The 17782-nt window shown below is 45.7% G+C and overlaps 1 protein-coding gene across 1 annotated transcript in view; it reads right to left on the reverse strand.

Moving 5' to 3' along the window:
* Window positions 1–737: 737 nt before the first annotated feature.
* The window catches only part of LOC129343880 (capping protein, Arp2/3 and myosin-I linker protein 2-like), a 77582-nt gene continuing 60537 nt past the window's right edge, over window positions 738–17782 (reverse strand). The window contains exons 28-36 of the mRNA XM_055000262.1: window positions 11466–11569; window positions 9598–10006; window positions 8064–8183; window positions 6595–6631; window positions 4833–4910; window positions 3617–3943; window positions 3135–3242; window positions 1924–2028; window positions 738–1600 (exon numbers count right to left, since the gene is read on the reverse strand). Of these exons, the coding sequence (XP_054856237.1) occupies window positions 1431–1600; window positions 1924–2028; window positions 3135–3242; window positions 3617–3943; window positions 4833–4910; window positions 6595–6631; window positions 8064–8183; window positions 9598–10006; window positions 11466–11569 (1458 nt within the window). The 3' untranslated portion in view covers window positions 738–1430. The remainder of the gene's footprint in view (window positions 1601–1923; window positions 2029–3134; window positions 3243–3616; window positions 3944–4832; window positions 4911–6594; window positions 6632–8063; window positions 8184–9597; window positions 10007–11465; window positions 11570–17782) is intronic.

Raw genomic sequence — 17782 nt, forward strand, 5'->3', positions numbered from 1 at the left:
TTCTGCTGTGCTCCTTCCCTTAATTAAAGCAATAGGCTGTTTAAGAGTGACCTCCATATATTACTAATTTTCTGCATCCAAAGCACTTCAGGGTAACGACTGGGATTAAATGCACATGTAGCTCAACACACACAGTGACTGCACACCCTTGAGAGCATGTGTGCACACTGTGTACCTGATGGCATTGACTCTCCACACAACACAACAGACTGTGTGCATTTCGCCTTCCTGTTCTCTGCACTGCTCCCATGTAGGGAACGTTTAAAATATCGGAAGTAACCCCTTACTGTGAGAAACATAAACACTCACAGGTTCCTTTAAGCAGATTGATTAGGGTGAGTTGTTCCTTATTAAGACAGAGCTTGAAAAATCCATCCCTGGGCCAGTGGTGAATCAGCTTCACAGTAGATCAGAAGAGAAGCACCAAGATTAGCACAACTTGCCCATATGCTGAAGTATAATCTCCTCCTCCCCTCCACTTGTCCCGACTTCTGTAACAGCAAGGCACTGTTGGATCTTATAGATAGATATAAGGGAAGCAAAGACAACAGCCCAGCCACCACAATAAACGAGACCTGGACAATTCTGCTGATTTGAATTAACCATCCTCATTTAATTGTGGGAAGGAGGGGCCAATACTCTTTTATTAGTTTTAACTTGCTGAAAGCTGCCAAGACACACACACACACACACACACACACACGTGCTCCTGCCTTACTTATGCCGAACACCTCACTGGTGCTAGCAGGTGTCTGCCTAGAATGGGAGTTTTGTTCCTAGGTGATACCTAGGCTATAAAGGGATGTGATGAGAGAAAGTAGGGCCCCTAAGAACTGATTATTTCTCCCCCCACCCACCCCCATCCTGAAGGAAAGAGCAAGATTGTCAGTGTGAGAAAGATGAGCCCGGCTTGGAGGCCTAGCTGCATCCCTGTTTTTAGCCTTTTCTACAAGCCACAATCTGGCCAAGCCCCACCCTCTTGCCCACGTACAATGCAACACTGGCAAGTTTTGTGTATGTAAAATACTTCTCCCACCCCTCCTGCTGGTGGTTCATTTTCTGGCACTAACGTTTTAGCATCTGCACCAGCTCCCAGCTGTACAACTGCTGCCAGAAACAGCCCTGACGGGAGACTCGGCTTTTTGGCTTTTCCCACTTGAGCTGTTAGAACACTGGGCACTTACATGAGAGTATACAAGAGCGAAAGGTAAAAAAAAAGGAGACAGCCCAGAAGACGTGCAAGAGTTGAGACGCCACCCTCCCTCACTGGAAACACCACCAGCTTTACCGGCCAAGGAGCCACAATGGGGCTTGCTTTCCCCTCGTGCCAAATCGCTTGCACTCTCCCAGCCACTGCCGCTTCAAGTCATTAGCCTTCATTCTGTGTTCCTTGGTTGAGCTGGCGTCATGCAGGAGCAACTACCACCAACTCAGTGTTCCTGTGCCGGTGACTTGGGGGGTGGCACAGCAGTTCTTTGGTCTAGGGCTGTATTCTGTGCATTCTCAAGAGTTTGTTCCAGAGCTGGTTGCCGCTCTTCGCCTGTATCTGCTCTGGGCCTTGACTCAGTTGCTGCCACAGTCCTTTCTTGTGGTGGACTGCCTGTAAGGGAATGAGTGCAAACACATTCTGTCAACGTAACACAAATAGCTTGGTCTGCACATCTCATTCAGCTCCGCAAAATCTGAATGCAGCACGTATTAGCAAGCATCAGTAATATGCTAAATGCTTACTGCTGTCAAAAAGCAAGAGGAAACAGATTACTAACTCATCTGTCATAAGCACAAAGATGAGTGTAGCAGTAATGTCTCTGTCAACAAAAACAACACTGCATGAACCTAGCCTGAGGAGTTCTTTTCAAACAGTCATTTGAATTTGCATCTAGAAGAAGGAAGGTGTCTTACACCCCCTTCTGCCACCCGTACCTGCGGAGTCGGACGATGCAGGCAGCTCAGGTTCCAGCAGGGACTTGGGCTTAACCTTCCATTTCAGGATTGGGGAGCGCTGCAGACAAAGAGGGAGTTTTGTATCTGCAGGGGAATTAAGCCAGGCTAATATGTTAGCAAACTCTGGGAAGAGCCCTGTTGTGGTTGAGATACAATAATGAGGCTGGTTTCAAGTGGGCAGCCCTGTTGGTCTGCAGTGGACGGGCAAGACTCGAGTCCAGTAGCACCTTAAAGACCAACAAGATTTCCAGGAGTCGGAGATCCCTTCATCAGATGCCAATGAGGCTGGTATCTAACAGCATCTCTGAACACGGTGGTCCAGCAGCTGCTGTTCTGCAAGAGACCCCCGTTTCCAACTTCAGGGAAGGTGGACAAAAGCTGTAAGTTCACAGCTCCTAGTACAGCTTTGCAGATGGCCACAGGTATAAGGAGGCCTCCAGCATTTTGTTTCCTCAACGGCAAGTAAAGCTTTACTTGTTTGTCGCTTCAGGCTGCTCGGCACTTGATAGAATGGGCCTCAAGGAGCACACTTAGAATTAAGGAGCAGAGCAGACAGAAAGTCTTCCAGGCAGGTCTCACACTTCTTCAAAAACAATACTGCCCGTAGCTCTCTTGATAGCATTGAATCATCACAGCATGGTACAATGGTTGGAGTGTTGGACTAAGATTTGGGAGGCCAAGGTTTTACTCCCCACTTTTCCATGGAAGCTCACAGGGTGACCTCGGGCTAATCACTCTCTCTGTCTCACCTACTTAGCAGGATTGTGAGGCTAACCTTGTCGAGGAGAGAATGTTGCCAGCCACCTTGGGGAGAAAGTGGTATATATATATGTAATATTTAAAACCCTTTTCTTTAAAATGTACGGTTATAGAGCTCCCATACTATCGCTAAACCTTACACTGGTGCGTTTTGTACCAGTTTTGTACATTCCATTTTGTACATTCTGTTTTGTTATTGAGAGGGTACAAGATTTGAATCGATCTCATGCTGAATGGGTCTCAGGAAGAGAAATCACGTATAGTCTCAACATTGGGCTTTGGTCTCACCATTCAAAATTGACTGCTAAAGGGTGAAGGTGGTTGGAGATTACCTGAAAGGCACCCAGGAGTACAGAGACAGCTCATTTTCAGTGTGGTATGGACAATAGGCCAAATTTCATTTCCCACTAGGTCAATCAGCTTGTACTTACGGTGCAGCTCTACCGCACTGGCTTGGTCCCTGAGCTGTTCTTCATGAACAGACATGGCCCTCCGATTTGCCACAGGCTTCAGACGGGGTTTGGGTTTGGGTTGATTGTCTGAAAGGAAAGGGATGTGGGTTTGAAAGCTGTTCAACTAGGCCTCAGAAAACAGCTGGAATATTTCCAGGAGAAGCCCTGCTGACACCAGTCTCCTTGTCTTGGATTTTGCCAAAGACAGAATTTGGATTATGTAACTGCATTTCTTGCAGCCTTCCTAGAAATTCACTTTCCTGAAGCAGCCGGAGTGCCATTTCCCTTTTTGTTGCCTCTGATTAATGCATCCTTGGACTTCTCCAGGGAAATGGGAAACTTGCCGTATGTTTTTCTGGGTACTCTGAATGGGGGGCGGAGGCATGACAAAAGAAGCAACCGGATTTTAGGGGGAGGATTTCAGCACTGGCCTCTAAGCACCAGCATTTTACTCAACATACCTCCCGCAATCGTGTTTACGTCAGCATATGAATTCTGTAGTTCAGAGAAAGCCCGTCCTTCTTCCGCATTGCTGGTCCTTCTGACAGGTGGAGCGCCTGCTGCGCTTCTCCCAATCCGGGGTAAACTGCTAGTCCAGCTTTCCCTGCCTTTCTGCTCTCGTGGGCTGGCTGGCTCCTGAATGGCAAAAGCTCTTCTTGGGGAAGAGCTGAGTTCTGAACATTTGCCTTTGAGCTCTGCATTCAGTTGTTTCCCAAGAGTTTTCCAGGAGAGTCTCGATTCACCGGATCCGCCAGTGGCATCAGCAGGTCCTAATCGCACAGAGGGGTCTGCAAGATAGTGGCATCATTTTTATTTTTATTTTTTTTATTTGTCTGACAAGGTGGACTACACAGAGTGCAAGTCAATATGATCAGATAGGATGTTCAATTGAACAAAGACAATCGGTTGCAAAAATATGACAACAAGCATAAACCTGAACAGAGAGATACAACAGTGCTGAAACAGCATAAGTAATTAAACACGACATCTTTAATGACACGGAAACTACCCAGTAGGAGCAAATCTACATCAACAGACTGTACCTAGTAGAATAGCCTACAGTCCCTGTCCCTTACAAGGCATCTCTCTGGAATGTTTCTTACCGGACAACCTTATCATCTCATACATAAGGGTGGACCAGCATCCTCCAAACAACTCTCACATACACGCACTTGATCTACTCTTGGCCCATACTCTGTACCTCCAAAGCCACATTCACCTACAGTTTTTCTTTCTGTCAGTTAGAAGGCTGAGTAGCCCAACTGGCCTGCTGTAAGTTGTCCTAAGAGCTTTTTTATCCACATACAGCCCTGGAGGAATAAGAGTGCTACAAATTTCTTGGTCAAGTGGTCACCACTCTCACATGAGTACAGTCTGTACAGTAGAGTTTCCTCAACTCCTTGATAAAACTCTACAGTAAGCAGCAGAAACATAGCTGAACCTGCCCAGGATCAATCCAGTCCGAACCTAATATGAAGACGACGAGGCAGTTATGATCTGTTCTTCCCCCATCCCAATGCCTCAAGATAAGAACACCGTCGCCTGCCCTGTGGGCAATAACATAGGAGACTGAACTCAGGGTGCAAATTGCAAGACCAGAAGTGTGAACGATGAAAGAGGGTGCCCGAAGAGAGTCAAAGGTGCAGCATTTTAAGGAGTTTCAGAAGCTCACGGCACACTTACCTGTGGACATGGAGTGTGTACGTGATTTCAAGGAGCAAGGAGGAGACTCTGCCGAGCTGTCCACGATGTCCCCTAGGAAGCAAACAGCTACACTCAGGCCAGAGGCGGGGAGTTCTTTGTGATGAGGTCACACCTAAAGAATGCAGCCCATTTACAGCACAGCTGTACCCCCGAAGGACTCTAAAGTTAGCCTCAGTGAAACCAGCATCTAAGGGCTGTACCCCCCTTCTGATTGCATGTAGGGCATCACAATAGAGTATTCCTGCATGCCAAACAATTAAAAAAATCCTTGTACATACAAAAGTAGCACAGCAGGGCTAGGCTAGGGTGCTCCCCCCCCAATATGCTTGTTTTCTGTATGCAAGAATTTTCTCTCTCTCTCTCTTTGAGTATTCAGTCTTGTGAACCCTCACCTACAGGCTCAAGTAGTACAATCTGGACAAAAGTTTAACACCTTTGTGACAACTAGGCTATAATAACACTCCTACAAGCTCATTCTGTGCTTCATGGTAGCTCAAGGGGATTTGCCTCGTTGTCTGCCTTTCTGTTGGCCCACTCTGGTGGCATTTCAGAAATCCATTCTAAAAAACAGGGTGTCCTGGGGGAATTGCAGGGCTGCTCCAGCTTTATCCCAGAATAAGTCCCTATGCTCTTGGAAGACATCCTGCTCTTGACTGCAGAAAAGCTCCATTCTCAGGGTAATTATGAGTTATCTTAGGAACTGGTCCCTATAAATCACCAAGCATTTAGAACTTAAATATGTTCAAAAAGAGTCCAGTAGCACCTTTAAGACTAACCAACTTTATTGTAGCATAAGCTTTCGAGAATCACAGTTCTCTTCGTCAGATGCATGGAGGGCAAGAAGAAACTGGTCAGATATAGAGAAGGCTACTGGACTCTTTTTGATTTTGCTACTACAGACTAACACGGCTAACTCCTCTGGATAAATATGTTGTTTGTCATAATGAGTAGTAGTACCATCTCTCAGATTTGCAATACGTTATATGTAATATGAGTCCAACTCATCCATTTATCTCCTCAATGAAAACAGCACTTTTTAATATTGGTGGTATTGTACTGACTTTTTCTCCCACCAAAGAAGTTGTAACTAAATAGATAACCAGCAGTATTGTTGATTTCTTTTTAATAAGGAGAAAAGCAAATGGTTTGACGTAGTGAAGCACACCAATAAGCTTTGTATCTTGAGACTAGATAATGTGGCATTTTCACATTACAGCCAGTAGATGTCATTCCTGCTCAATATACATTTATAGGTGAGGGAAAGTAATTCTTGAGTTTGTGTCATTTTAACACTCGCTGTCAAACTGCATGATTCCAGGAGGCACTGTTGATGTGTCAAAAGGCTAAACATTGATTCAACCTAATTCCAAATGCCCAAACAGGTTTTACGCTTGTATATTTGAAATTGCAATAATTCGTGTCACATACAAAATAGAACAAAGTTTCCAAAGCAGCTTTTGATTTAATATTGGCAGTGCGGCCTGTTGTACAAAGCTGATGCAGATATTTGAAATATTTTTCCTGCCCTGATACAAGCAGAAATTCTAATGCACTGATTATTTATTGCTTCCTTCTTTGTCCTACCCTTCCCTCGTTTTATTCTTACAAGAACCCTGTGAGGTAGGGTAGGTAGAGAGTTTCCATGAAGCAACAAGCTTCAAGTGCTCAAGATTTATCGTCCTGAATATTGGGAGAAGACCAAACATTTACCTGAGCGGGGTCAAGTGCTACTCACCATCAGAACCAGCTTTCTTGATCTCCCCATCTTTGCTCTGCAAAAAAAAAAAATGCAAAGAAATTCTCAAGGGTAGATCCTTTTCAGAAAACACTTGTGTCTGAAGGGTGTCAAAATTGCAGCAGGAAAAAGGAAATCTTGCAACTTGACACGGAATCAAGAGGATCTCAGTTGGGCCAGGATTTGAATGCTGGCAGGACAAGTTACAGTGGATGTATGAAGGAAACAGGGTTTCTTTTTTATATATTATTTTCAATTACTCTCATGGGGGAACATTTCACTACACTTGCCAAAACATCTGTTAAGAGACTTGGGTAACAGGTTGTGTTTCGAATCATGGAACAGCTCAAAAGGCCATGCACCCTGGCTCCCCTGTCACAGGAGAAGAGCCATCTCTACAGTTAACTCCCGCACACAGCAAAAGAAATCCTGGCAAGTATGAGCATGTCAGGAACACTTCCTTTTGGATGCTCGTGCAAGGCAGAGTTGTTCAGAAGAGCTTTTAATGGATGGTTTTTAATCTTTGTGCGGGTGATTCAAAGTAGGGCCAAGCTACAAGTGACGAATGACACTTGAACGGCAAGTGGATCGAGTGGAGAGCAAGTGAACAGGGAGAAATACACTTGCCCTTCAAGTGTCATTCGTCACTTGTAGCTTGGCCCATAGTCACTGGGGTATCTGTTGACATTCTGAACACTGGAACGAGCTAGCAGTGTGTGCAGGGCCATCCCTCATGTATCAGAAAGAACCTTTGCAAAATGGTTTTGATTCAAAAAGGCTTTTAATGGAATTTAGCCTGTAGGGCTGGCCTTGATGGCAGATTTGACTGATTTTATACTGGCCGATTCCAGACGACTAACCTGAAGGTGCTGCATGCCGCCATGTTCCGGATCGTGACGGGGAAAACGTGACATTTCGCGTTTTCCCTGTCGTGATCCAGAACACGGCGGCATGCAGCGCCTTCAGGTTAGTCGTCTGGAATCGGCCACTGTCTGCTTTTGCAACAGGCAGAGTGTATTAGGTTGTGTTTATGACTTTGGGAGGTGTGATTTGTGATAGGGCTTTTATTTTGAGTCTGTCGCAGCATACTTATGATGTGTTCGTTTTTAAAGGAGAGATTAAAATGCTTTAAATAAGTAAATACTCATCAAGGAAAAGAACGCAGGCCACAGAACGTGTGGTCCCTTTAAAAAAGATTTGTGTTTGTTGATACTGTTAAGACCATTCAGATTTCTGTTATAAGTTTTTTTTTTGCAAAAAAGACAAGCCATGCCTTCGGAGTAGCAGAAATGGCTTACTTAAAAACCACGTGAATCAAAACAAAGATACGACCAGCCTAACGACAGGGCCCGGCTCTTTCATCTTTCCTGGAATTCCTGTGGGAGGATAGTTCAGCAAACTCTTCCTTGCAACCTGAGCATAACAGCGAAGAGCCCATCATCCCCCAAGGTGTCGCCATTGCCCCTCACCTGCTTCTTTTTGCCTTCAGAAGATAACACCTTGGTGACACCGATCCGATGCAGCATGACGTGGACCCTCTGTTCGAAGGAACTGGGCAGCTCCCCATCACTCCTCTCAAACGGCCTTTTCTGCAGAGCAAACCATATGGCAAATCTAAGCACCCTCACTGGGTCACCATGACATCACTCAGTGTTTCAGTAGCCAGGCCAGAACCTGTCCAGGTGCCAACTCTTATCAATAGCCACCTGCTCTCACCCAGATAGCCCAGCAACTGAGAAGGAGGTACCAAACGTAATCCCTCCGTACCCCCATCCACAAATGGATCTCTTGAGTCAGCTGATACACCTTCTCCCCCCACACAGGAATCACGGCTAAGACCGTAAAGAGCCAACTCTGCCCCCTTGCCTACTCAGCATCCTGTTGTTAGGGAGATCAGGCAAGGGAGACCAGATGCCCTACCATATTGTGCCACAGCCCCTTCTCCCAGAAGCAGAGAACTACTACAGGATGTGTGGGCTTGCTTCTCAATTCAACGCAGCTCGCATCCCTCAAAAGGCATCCTCTCTGTGTTCTCTCTTAGCTATCTCAGCAGTTTGTCTCTGAGCAGAACCAGAGGACATTACAGGGCCAGTTTTTTGTGCAGTTGCATTGAGAGAGGAACTGACTTTCTTTGTGTCTGAAACTAATGATGAGGCTTAGAAAGGTAAAGGTAGTCCCCTGTGCAAGCACCGAGTCATTACTGACCCATGGGGGGATGTTGCATCATGACATTTTCCTGGCAGACTTTTTGTGACGGGGTGGTTTGCCCTTGCCTTCCCCAATCGTCTACACTTTACCCCCAGGAAACTGGGTACTCATTTTACCAACCTCGGAAGGATGGAAGGCTGAGTCAACCTTGAGCCGGCTACCTGAACCCGGCTTCCACCATGATCGAACTCAGGTCGTGAGCAGAGCTTAGGAGGCTTAGAAGGCCATTTATGCCCCAACACTCACCATATTCCAACCTGAGACATCACATAACTAAGCATTAACTTTTCCTCCCCATGTCTGTGTGACCAAATGTGTATTATGAGTTCAGTGCTGGGAACTTAATCGAAGGTATGTGTGGGCCAAATTTGGATCAAGGCCATGGTGAGTGGTGCTAAAGCCTTGCTGCTAAACCATTTCCCTTACCTAAAACAGCCCCAGGAGGAATGCTGTTTGCCCAGTTGGGGAAACCTAGTGTACCCCATGAATGTACATGGATCCCCAATGGGGCAAACAGCAGCTCTTCCAGAGCAGTTTGAGGTCAGAAAACCCTCATGCGGGGACTGAAGCCCCCTCTCTGTCCATGCTGCACAGTCCCAATCTGAATTGGACCCACGCATGCTTGGGATTAGGTTTCCAGCACACAACTCGCAATGTGCATTTGGTCATGCAGACCAGGGGAGGAAAACGGCACATGTATTTAAGCCCTGAGCCATCCCATGCTTGACTTTTAAAGGCCCAGCAGAAGCAGGCCACCGTCTCCTTGAGCCACGCAGGAAAATCAGAGAGACTTACTTTCTCATGTCTCACCCCGAGCGTCTCTTCGTCCTCCCCGGACAGGAGTATCAGGGACTGAGATTTCCCTTCCCGGGAGTAGTTGGCCCTGGTCCTGCGAGAACTGTCTGGAGTCTGGCTTTGCTCTAAGGGGCTTCTGCTCTCCCCAGCCAGCCCTCCTTCTTCAGACTTGCTTAGTCCTTTCGTGGATTCACTGGCTTTGCTGGGGGCCCTCAAAATGTCACTCAGCATCAGCCTCCTGCCCCTCGTTGTCGCTGAAGGGCTACCCTCAGGCTCCTTCTCTGGCCTGGTAGCCCGGCTCGATTTGGGCTTCTTGAAGGCAAAGAAGTGTCCTATTTTCTTTTTGAGGGTCCGAGAGCCAGAAGATGTGGGGGTAGCGAAGGCCAGGGAGGCTTCCGACGAAACCGGGCTGTAGCCAGTTAGTGGAGAAAAAAATGAGAGAATGACTTGAGGAGCTGCCTCAAGGACACAGCTTCAGATGAGGTGACAAGTCAGGGTCCCCACTGGTGACATGGGAGGGGACCCTTCCAGTGCTAATACGCCCACCTCACAAAGGAAAAGGGGAGGAAAACCAGCTTTCTGCAACAGAGGCTGATACAGAAGCCACAAGACGATTGACGTTTTCCCCAGCAGAATTTATCTATTGTCTAGCTTAGATCTCTTCCTATAAACATTTTGGGTCACTGTTGAATTATATGATAATGCCTGCTGCTGAGGCAGATGCTAGACTCCAATGAGAAAGTCCATTTTCAGACAGAGGCTAGAGGACATTTGGCGTATTTAATGTGCAAACAGATACACCCAGGAGGACTCGCACTGAATTTTCCACCTCTTACGTGGTTGTGCAGCCTGCTCCCATCAAGCCACGGCACTCGTAGCCACCCATCACCGCATTTTCATCCCCCGTGACAGAGGTAGAGAGCAAGCGCGGTATAGTGGTTGGAGTTGCTGGACAAGGACCCGGGAAATCTAGGTTTCAATCCCCACTCTGCCATGGAAGCTCATTGGGTGACTTGTGCCAGCCTTAACCTGCCCCACAGAGTGATTGCTGTGAGGATAAAATGAACGATGTCACAGGCTTTGCATCTCCATGGGGGAGAAAAGCAGGAACGAGGAAAAGCTCTATGGCACATCTGTGTAGGAGGAAAAATTGAATCACAAGCATTAAGCGGAGGCTGGCATGCTTAAGATGGGCCCTGGAACATAAGAGTATGTCATGTTTTGAGTGCTCATCGGCTCTCCTGAGACTTCATGGGGCAAGTGCCATCGGTGCCACTGCAGCAGAAGATAAATGGATGGCTGCCAATGCATAGAAACAAGGGGAAGCTACAGTGTTGGAACTGGCCCTTAGACCGCTTTCAGCAAGGTCTGCACATGTTAGAGGAGAGCTTTTGCAGCCCACCCTCAGGCGCATTTTTATAAACAAAGATCCAGAGGAGTGAGCCGTGTTAGTCTGTAGTAGCAAAATCAAAAAGAGTCCAGTAGCACCTTTAAGACTAACCAATTTTATTGTAGCATAAGCTTTCGAGAATCACAGTTCTCTTCGTCAGATGCATGGTACAGAAACTGGTCAAATATATATTCTCGAAAGCTTATGCTACAATAAAATTGGTTGGTCTTAAAGGTGCTACTGGACTCTTTTTGATTTTTATAAACATAACCCAAGCCGTTCTTTTAAACTTGCTAAATGTGTCTACTATGAAGGAATGTCAGTTTTAATGTCTTTTTTTTGCTGATTATCAGATCCTTGACTGTCACCATGTTCTATGAAAAGCAGATGCAGTCCCCACCACGTCCCCCAAATTTCAGCCCCCACGCCACTTCTCATTGGCTTGAAGCTCCCAGATTGAGTCAAAGTCTTCACTTACGGTAAGTGCTCATGAATCACCTTCTTTGTGAAGAAATCGTCTAGGCCTTCATCCAGCCTCGCAATGCTTCGGTCTTCATCGTTCTCACGCACCGCTGGCTGCACCTAGGAACAAGTTCCACAGTCAGAGCAACAAACAGAAGAAGTAAGAAAACGGTACGCTGAAACTGGTTATCTATATCCTTTTAAAGTTGTACAGCACTTTGACAATGGATATTGAAAAAGTGGTATATAAATTAAACAAATCGGCTTCCCTGAGGATTTAAATATATTAGGGAGACTTTTTTATTCTTCTGGCTGACTCAAAGAAGAAATAAACTGTTGGTCTGGACAGCCACACAAGCTTTCATCTCCCATCAAGAGTTATTAGGTCAAGAAAACTCTTAACTGGAACAACATAAAACAGCACATCACGGGAATGTGATCAGGCCAGAGAAGTCCTAAATCTACCACTCACGTCTAAAGCGCTAAGCAGCAGATGTGTGTACTGGGTTGGGAATCCTTTTTCCTAGGATCTTTTCTCTTAGTGGTCAAAAATTTCCCAAGGATCTTGACTCCTCGATAATTAGCAACATTTTAAAGACTGGCTCTGTTGTCAATATCTACAAATTGCCTTCTCAACAAAACAAATCAACCCTCTTGTATTTAAACTCTTGGATCAATAGCTTCCCTCATGACTCCATCATGGTAAAAACGATTCCAAAGAGGAATGTTTGGCTCTCTGCTTTAGAGGTGGGGTTGATTGGTTTGCCTTCCAGCAAAGTCACATGAACAGATGAAGCTACCATATCCCAAGTTTGAGCACTGGTCTATCAAGGGCAGTATTGCCTACTCTGACTGGCAGTGGCTCTCCAGAAGAAGTCTTTTGCATTCTCTATTATGTGATCTTTTAATTGGAGATGCTGGGAATTGAATCTGGAACCATCAGCATGCTGAGCAGATGCTGTATCACTGACCCATGGCCCCACCTCAAATGTCAAGTTCCAGAGTCAAACCTTGAATTTCATCCCAGGCAGTTTAATCCTTGATTCACCCCCAATGCATGGAAATCCTGCAAAAAGTAATCTGCATCTGAGGCAGAACTTAATTCGGATATGTTGCCTTCCTCCACTTTTATACTCAGGTTCGCTCAGCAAGAAAGCTTGATCAATTAGGCGGGCACAGAAGCCTTGCTTGCTTGCATTGCAAGTACCCAGCTATAACCTACACAGCCAGATGATTAACTTTATCCACCGTTACAGAAGACAAGATTATTAGCAAAGATGAATCAGATGCAAAGGTTAAATTGATGAGTTCATAATCCACATGGGATTCCTGAGCCAATCCCAGCACCAGTTCCAAGGCTTATGCGGAATTCAAGGCTGGAACTAAACATTTGGCAGCACACACAATTACTAGCTGGAAGAAAACCCTACCAGGTTTCAGAAGAGAGAGGAAAAGAGGAAAGATGGGTGAACTTTCCCCATCAGGGTACCCTCTGAGGGCTAAACCGGATGAAATACTGGCGATTTTGGGATTGGAGCTCCCAAGCTTTTTAAGAAATGCTGTTATCAGGCATGTGGGGCCCAGATTCTGATCAGGACTCTGGTGTGAGGTGAAAGGGGGGAGCTTAAGCCTCCCTCATGCTGTTTTCCTGACCTGAAATTCTTTTCCCCAGTGGGGAAACATACATATATGGGTATCCATATGTTTGTGCCAGAGGAGCAAACGATAGCTCTACAGGGTCACTTCAGGTCAGGAAAACAGTGGGTGGGGGAGGAAGACTTAACTCCCACCTTTCCCTGTGCTGAAATCCTAATCAGAATCATAATTAATCATTATTTAATTGCATTAAATAAAATTCTGGGAGCGCCAATCACAGGACTCAGAATGTTTGCTTCCTTTGGCCCCAACACGACCTTTTGAGTGCCGAGATGCCTTGGAACACGATTGCCTTGGAACACGATTGTAACCCTGACTGACAGCATCTCTTTGTACTAGTTCTTGCAGCGAAGGTCTTTGAAATTCACCACAGCTTGGCTCACTTTGGATGAACCATCACCAAAACAGCTTTACTCTCTAGCTATAAAAAAAAATGTGATCCTTTTAGACGTTAGTAAAAGTACAGAAAAATTGTACCACCAAGTTATCTTCAATGCTACATTGTCATGACAGGTCTTTGGTTGCAGTTCAATCCCCTTTTATCAAGGCTTCACTACTCTGCTAAAAACAGGTTCAGTAGTGGCACTGTAAAATGTGGGCTGAGTTGTGACAATATGTCACATTCAGCTGTGCAGACCCATTCAGCCCACATTTGCAGTAGGCCCAGTGGGAAGGGGCAGGCCTGTCAAAGTCTTCCAGGTCATTTGCTAGTCTTTTGGCGGTGAACACGGGGCAGTCGGCCAAAACAGGGAAAAACTCACGTGACAGTCACTGAATGGAACTGCAGGTAATTAATGAGCCTTACATGGCTTTCTGCCGGTGCATTCCAGCTATAAGCTAATACAATATTAAATACCTCATTAACTATGCTAGGTCGGTAGCCATGTTGGTCTGCAGTAGACAGGCAAGATTTGAGTCCAGTAACAACATAAAGATCAACAAGATTTCTAAGGTATAAGCTTTTGAGAGTCAAGGCTCCCTTGTATCTGATGAAGGGAACTTTGATTCTCGAAAGCTTATACTATGGAAGATTTTTTAGTCTGTAAGGGGCTACTGGTCTTGAATCTTGCCCCTCATTAACAGTGCAATCCTAAACTGAGTTACACCCAGGGCTTTTTTTCACCTGGAACGGAGTTCCGGCACCTCTTGAAAATGGTCACATGGCTGGTGGCCCCGCCCCCTGATTTCCAGACAGAGAGGAGCTGAGATTGCCCTCCGTGCCAGCAGAGATCAGGAAGCGGGGCCACTGGCCATGTGACCATTTTCTCCGAGGGCAATAAAAACTCCCCTCTTGTTCCAGCTGACCCAAAGTGATGTCATTGTGCAGTCTTGAGTTCCACCACTGAGTTCCACTACCTCTTTTCCCAGAAAAAAAGCCCTGGTTACACCTTTCTACAACCATAGAAATCAATGGATTTAGAAGGGTTTAGAATTGAAATGGGTAGCCATGTTAGTCTGTCTGTACCAGTAGAAAAGAGCAACAGTAGCACCTATAAGAGCAACAGTAGCACCTATAAGACTATCTGAAGAAGTGAGCTGTGACTCATTGGTTTAGGATTGACTGAAAGTCATTACAACAATTAAACATGTTAAACAATATACACCATGTAAAGCGTTTAAAAATGCATCACCAACCCTGCTGGGACTAAATATATGATACATAAATCAGAAAGAACACAGTGATACAGAATTATCATTCAGACAGACTTAACAACAACACTAAAAGTAGTATAATGCAGTCAAGGACATGGAATCTGTATGCATTTCTTTAGCAGGGCCAAAGGAGCCACTTTTTGAATGATCTTGTCAACGCCATTTGCATGCAGTACATCAATTTTCTCTAAGCTTTAACAGCTCCTCTGTTTATCTAGAAACTCCGGGGGGAAAACAACAACAACTCTCTTCCAGAGCAGGTTATGGAGTGGTGAATGAACATATACAAGCACCCATCACCTGACCTAAACCTCAGATACAAAACCACAGGTTTTATGCTCTGATGCAGAATCCGCCATCTAAAACCACAGATGATGTTAGCTGAAAACTGTCATGTGCAAAGGCTTTTTCCTACAGGAAACCTGGTTCTGCGAGTGAGATCTGCCAATCCATCTTGGCACTAGCGTGGTGTAGCAGGTTAGAGTGCTAGATTAGGATCTAGGAGATACAGGTTTGAATTCATACAGTGCCGAGGAAGCTCTTTGATTGGTCACTCTCAGCCTGGTATACCTTTATGAGGACAAAACGGAGATGGGGAGAATGACGTAAACTGCTTTGGGTCTGCTATGGGGTATAAATACTTTAATTAACCATACAGAACCTGTGGGCAATCGAAGGCCTGGTTCACACATGCAGAGAATGAGACGGCAGAACAGGTTGCTGCACTTCAGATTGCAGACGGGAGATTCTAGCTTTGAGTATTCCTTCTCATAAAAACTCAGCACAAATAGAAAACTTGCTGTATGTGCTGTGCTAGCTTTCTTTTTCCAGGGAGCTTTTAAAAAATCAGGAAATGTTTCAAAATGCAATCTGCGGTCTGAAATGGTGCAACCGATTAGGCCACTGCTACCACTTCATCCCCCTGTGTGTTTGAACCATGCCTTAACTGAGGCTCAGCATCTGCTGTTGGACAAACGCCTCCTTCCCTTTACTTCCCAAGTTTGGTTTAGCTGCTTTGCAGCAGGATCTCTTTGGTTACATATTTGGAAAGCCCTGCTTCAGCACATGGCATCTGCTGCAAAAGTCAGAACATCTCCTTCCTCACAACCTGTAGGCGACAGCAAGGAATTTGAGTGGGATATGTTCATGTCAGGGGGGAGAGAGCGCGCAAGCCTCAACAGACTTGTGCTCCATACTGGAAGCTCCAGTTGATGGAATTATCCTTAATATTTAATATTCTGTGCTTCATTTTAGGAAGGCATCCAGCATAGACTCCCCTTTGGTGGCAGTGTTGCATGCTCTCTCTCTCTCTCTCTCTCTTAGAATTGCAAACTCTGGATTCTGAAATGCCCGGATGTTTCGAGGTGGACCCTTGTGAGGACAGGGTTTGGAGGGGTGGGGTACCGCAGCGGGGTCTAATGCTATAAAGTCCACCCTCCAAAGCAGCCATTTTCTCCAGGGGAACTGATTTCTGTCATCTGGAGATAAGTTGTAATTCCAGGAGATCTCCAGCCCCCTCCACAAAAACAACCCTTGGGAACCTTGCCTCTGTCTCATCAGATAGAATCTGAGTGGTACTGTAAAGACTAACAACATTTATTGCATTATGAGCTGAAATCATTCTTTTTTAGTCTTTAAAGTGCCCCTAGTCCTGTTTGATTTTGCTAATGCACATACCCTTCTGGAATTTTGGCCTCTGTCTAGTAACACACATTACCACCTCTGTTTGCCCTGGCCCCTTCGAGCAGGCATTCCCTCAAGCATGAGGAAGCTGCAGTGCTTTCCAGTAATGACAGTCCCAAAAAGATGGGCTTTTACTAACAATTGCAGATTCTTCATTGCTCTGACTTTTTGTCAAAAAATGGAAGTTATTTGGCAAGTGATAAATGAGGCAGCTGAACCAAGAAGCCCCTGTCTTTGCATAGCAGTGGGCATTTGTAGGTAAGGGCACAGCCCTTGGCAGATGGTCCTGTAAAGCATCATCCTCCCCATTTTCATGAATGGTTACCTAGGCAACTAAAAATAATTTCTCATACAACCCAGGGGACCCACATTGTGTACTTCCACCCCTGAAACTTTCACCTTTTCTGAGATGTAGCAAGAAGTTTCCCTTCCCCTGTGGGGAGAATGCCAAATGGTAGCTGAGACTGAGAGCTGGCATTCTGATGCCACCCCCCACCCCTTTTGCAGGAGATATTTCTTCCCATGTCTTTGCAAGTCCATGGGATGCAACAGAGACATTTCTTAGGTGTGTGGGCAAGGACAGACCCCCAACTCTCAGCCTAGAGAACTGAGAAGCCACATTTCCATCCCCCCCCTCCAAAAGTCTCAATTGAAATGACTGGAATGCAAAGAGAAATTTCCAGGGTGATGACAGTGTCAGGACACCACCTCAGAGCCCAAAGAACAGATGAGGAGGCATTCTGACCCCCCCCTCCCAAATAGTTACGTAGGCCACAAGGGAGCCAGGTGATGTAATAGGGTGGCCCACTTCGCTCCAGTTAAGGCCCGTTATGGCTGCCATAACTGCTTGAGTTACGTACCCCTGATGTAGACTGCAAAGCAAGCGAAGGAAATCAAGGACTGAAGGAAGGAGTTTGTTCACATGTCCCTCCCTACCACAAATGGGGCAAAGCCATTTTCCAATTCTAAAAGAAGAGTGCAAGGCTTGTCTCATCCATCTGGCATAGATTGTAATATAAGTCTGGGTTGCCTACTAGGGTAAGCAAGCTAGAGCAGAGAATCATAGCAACACAGAGGACGCCTGCTTAGGTGTCCTTATTTTGGACTTGTTCAGCCTAGAAAGAGTATTTGTGCTGGGCTTCTTTAAAATGTCCTGCATCTCAGAGCACAGAAATTATTTTCTTATTATAAGAGACAGGAATCTGTTTATGTTCCCTGCAGTGGGCCTATCAGAAATCCGATAAGCTCAGTGAGGACAATACTGCCTGTTGTGGAATTTATCAGGGTGAGGGGATTGCTATATGTCTTGTGTGTGTTTAAACGCAATTGTGTGGGCTTGCC

Source organism: Eublepharis macularius, chromosome 16, assembly GCF_028583425.1.
Source record: "Eublepharis macularius isolate TG4126 chromosome 16, MPM_Emac_v1.0, whole genome shotgun sequence".
Taxonomy (NCBI): domain Eukaryota; kingdom Metazoa; phylum Chordata; class Lepidosauria; order Squamata; family Eublepharidae; genus Eublepharis; species Eublepharis macularius.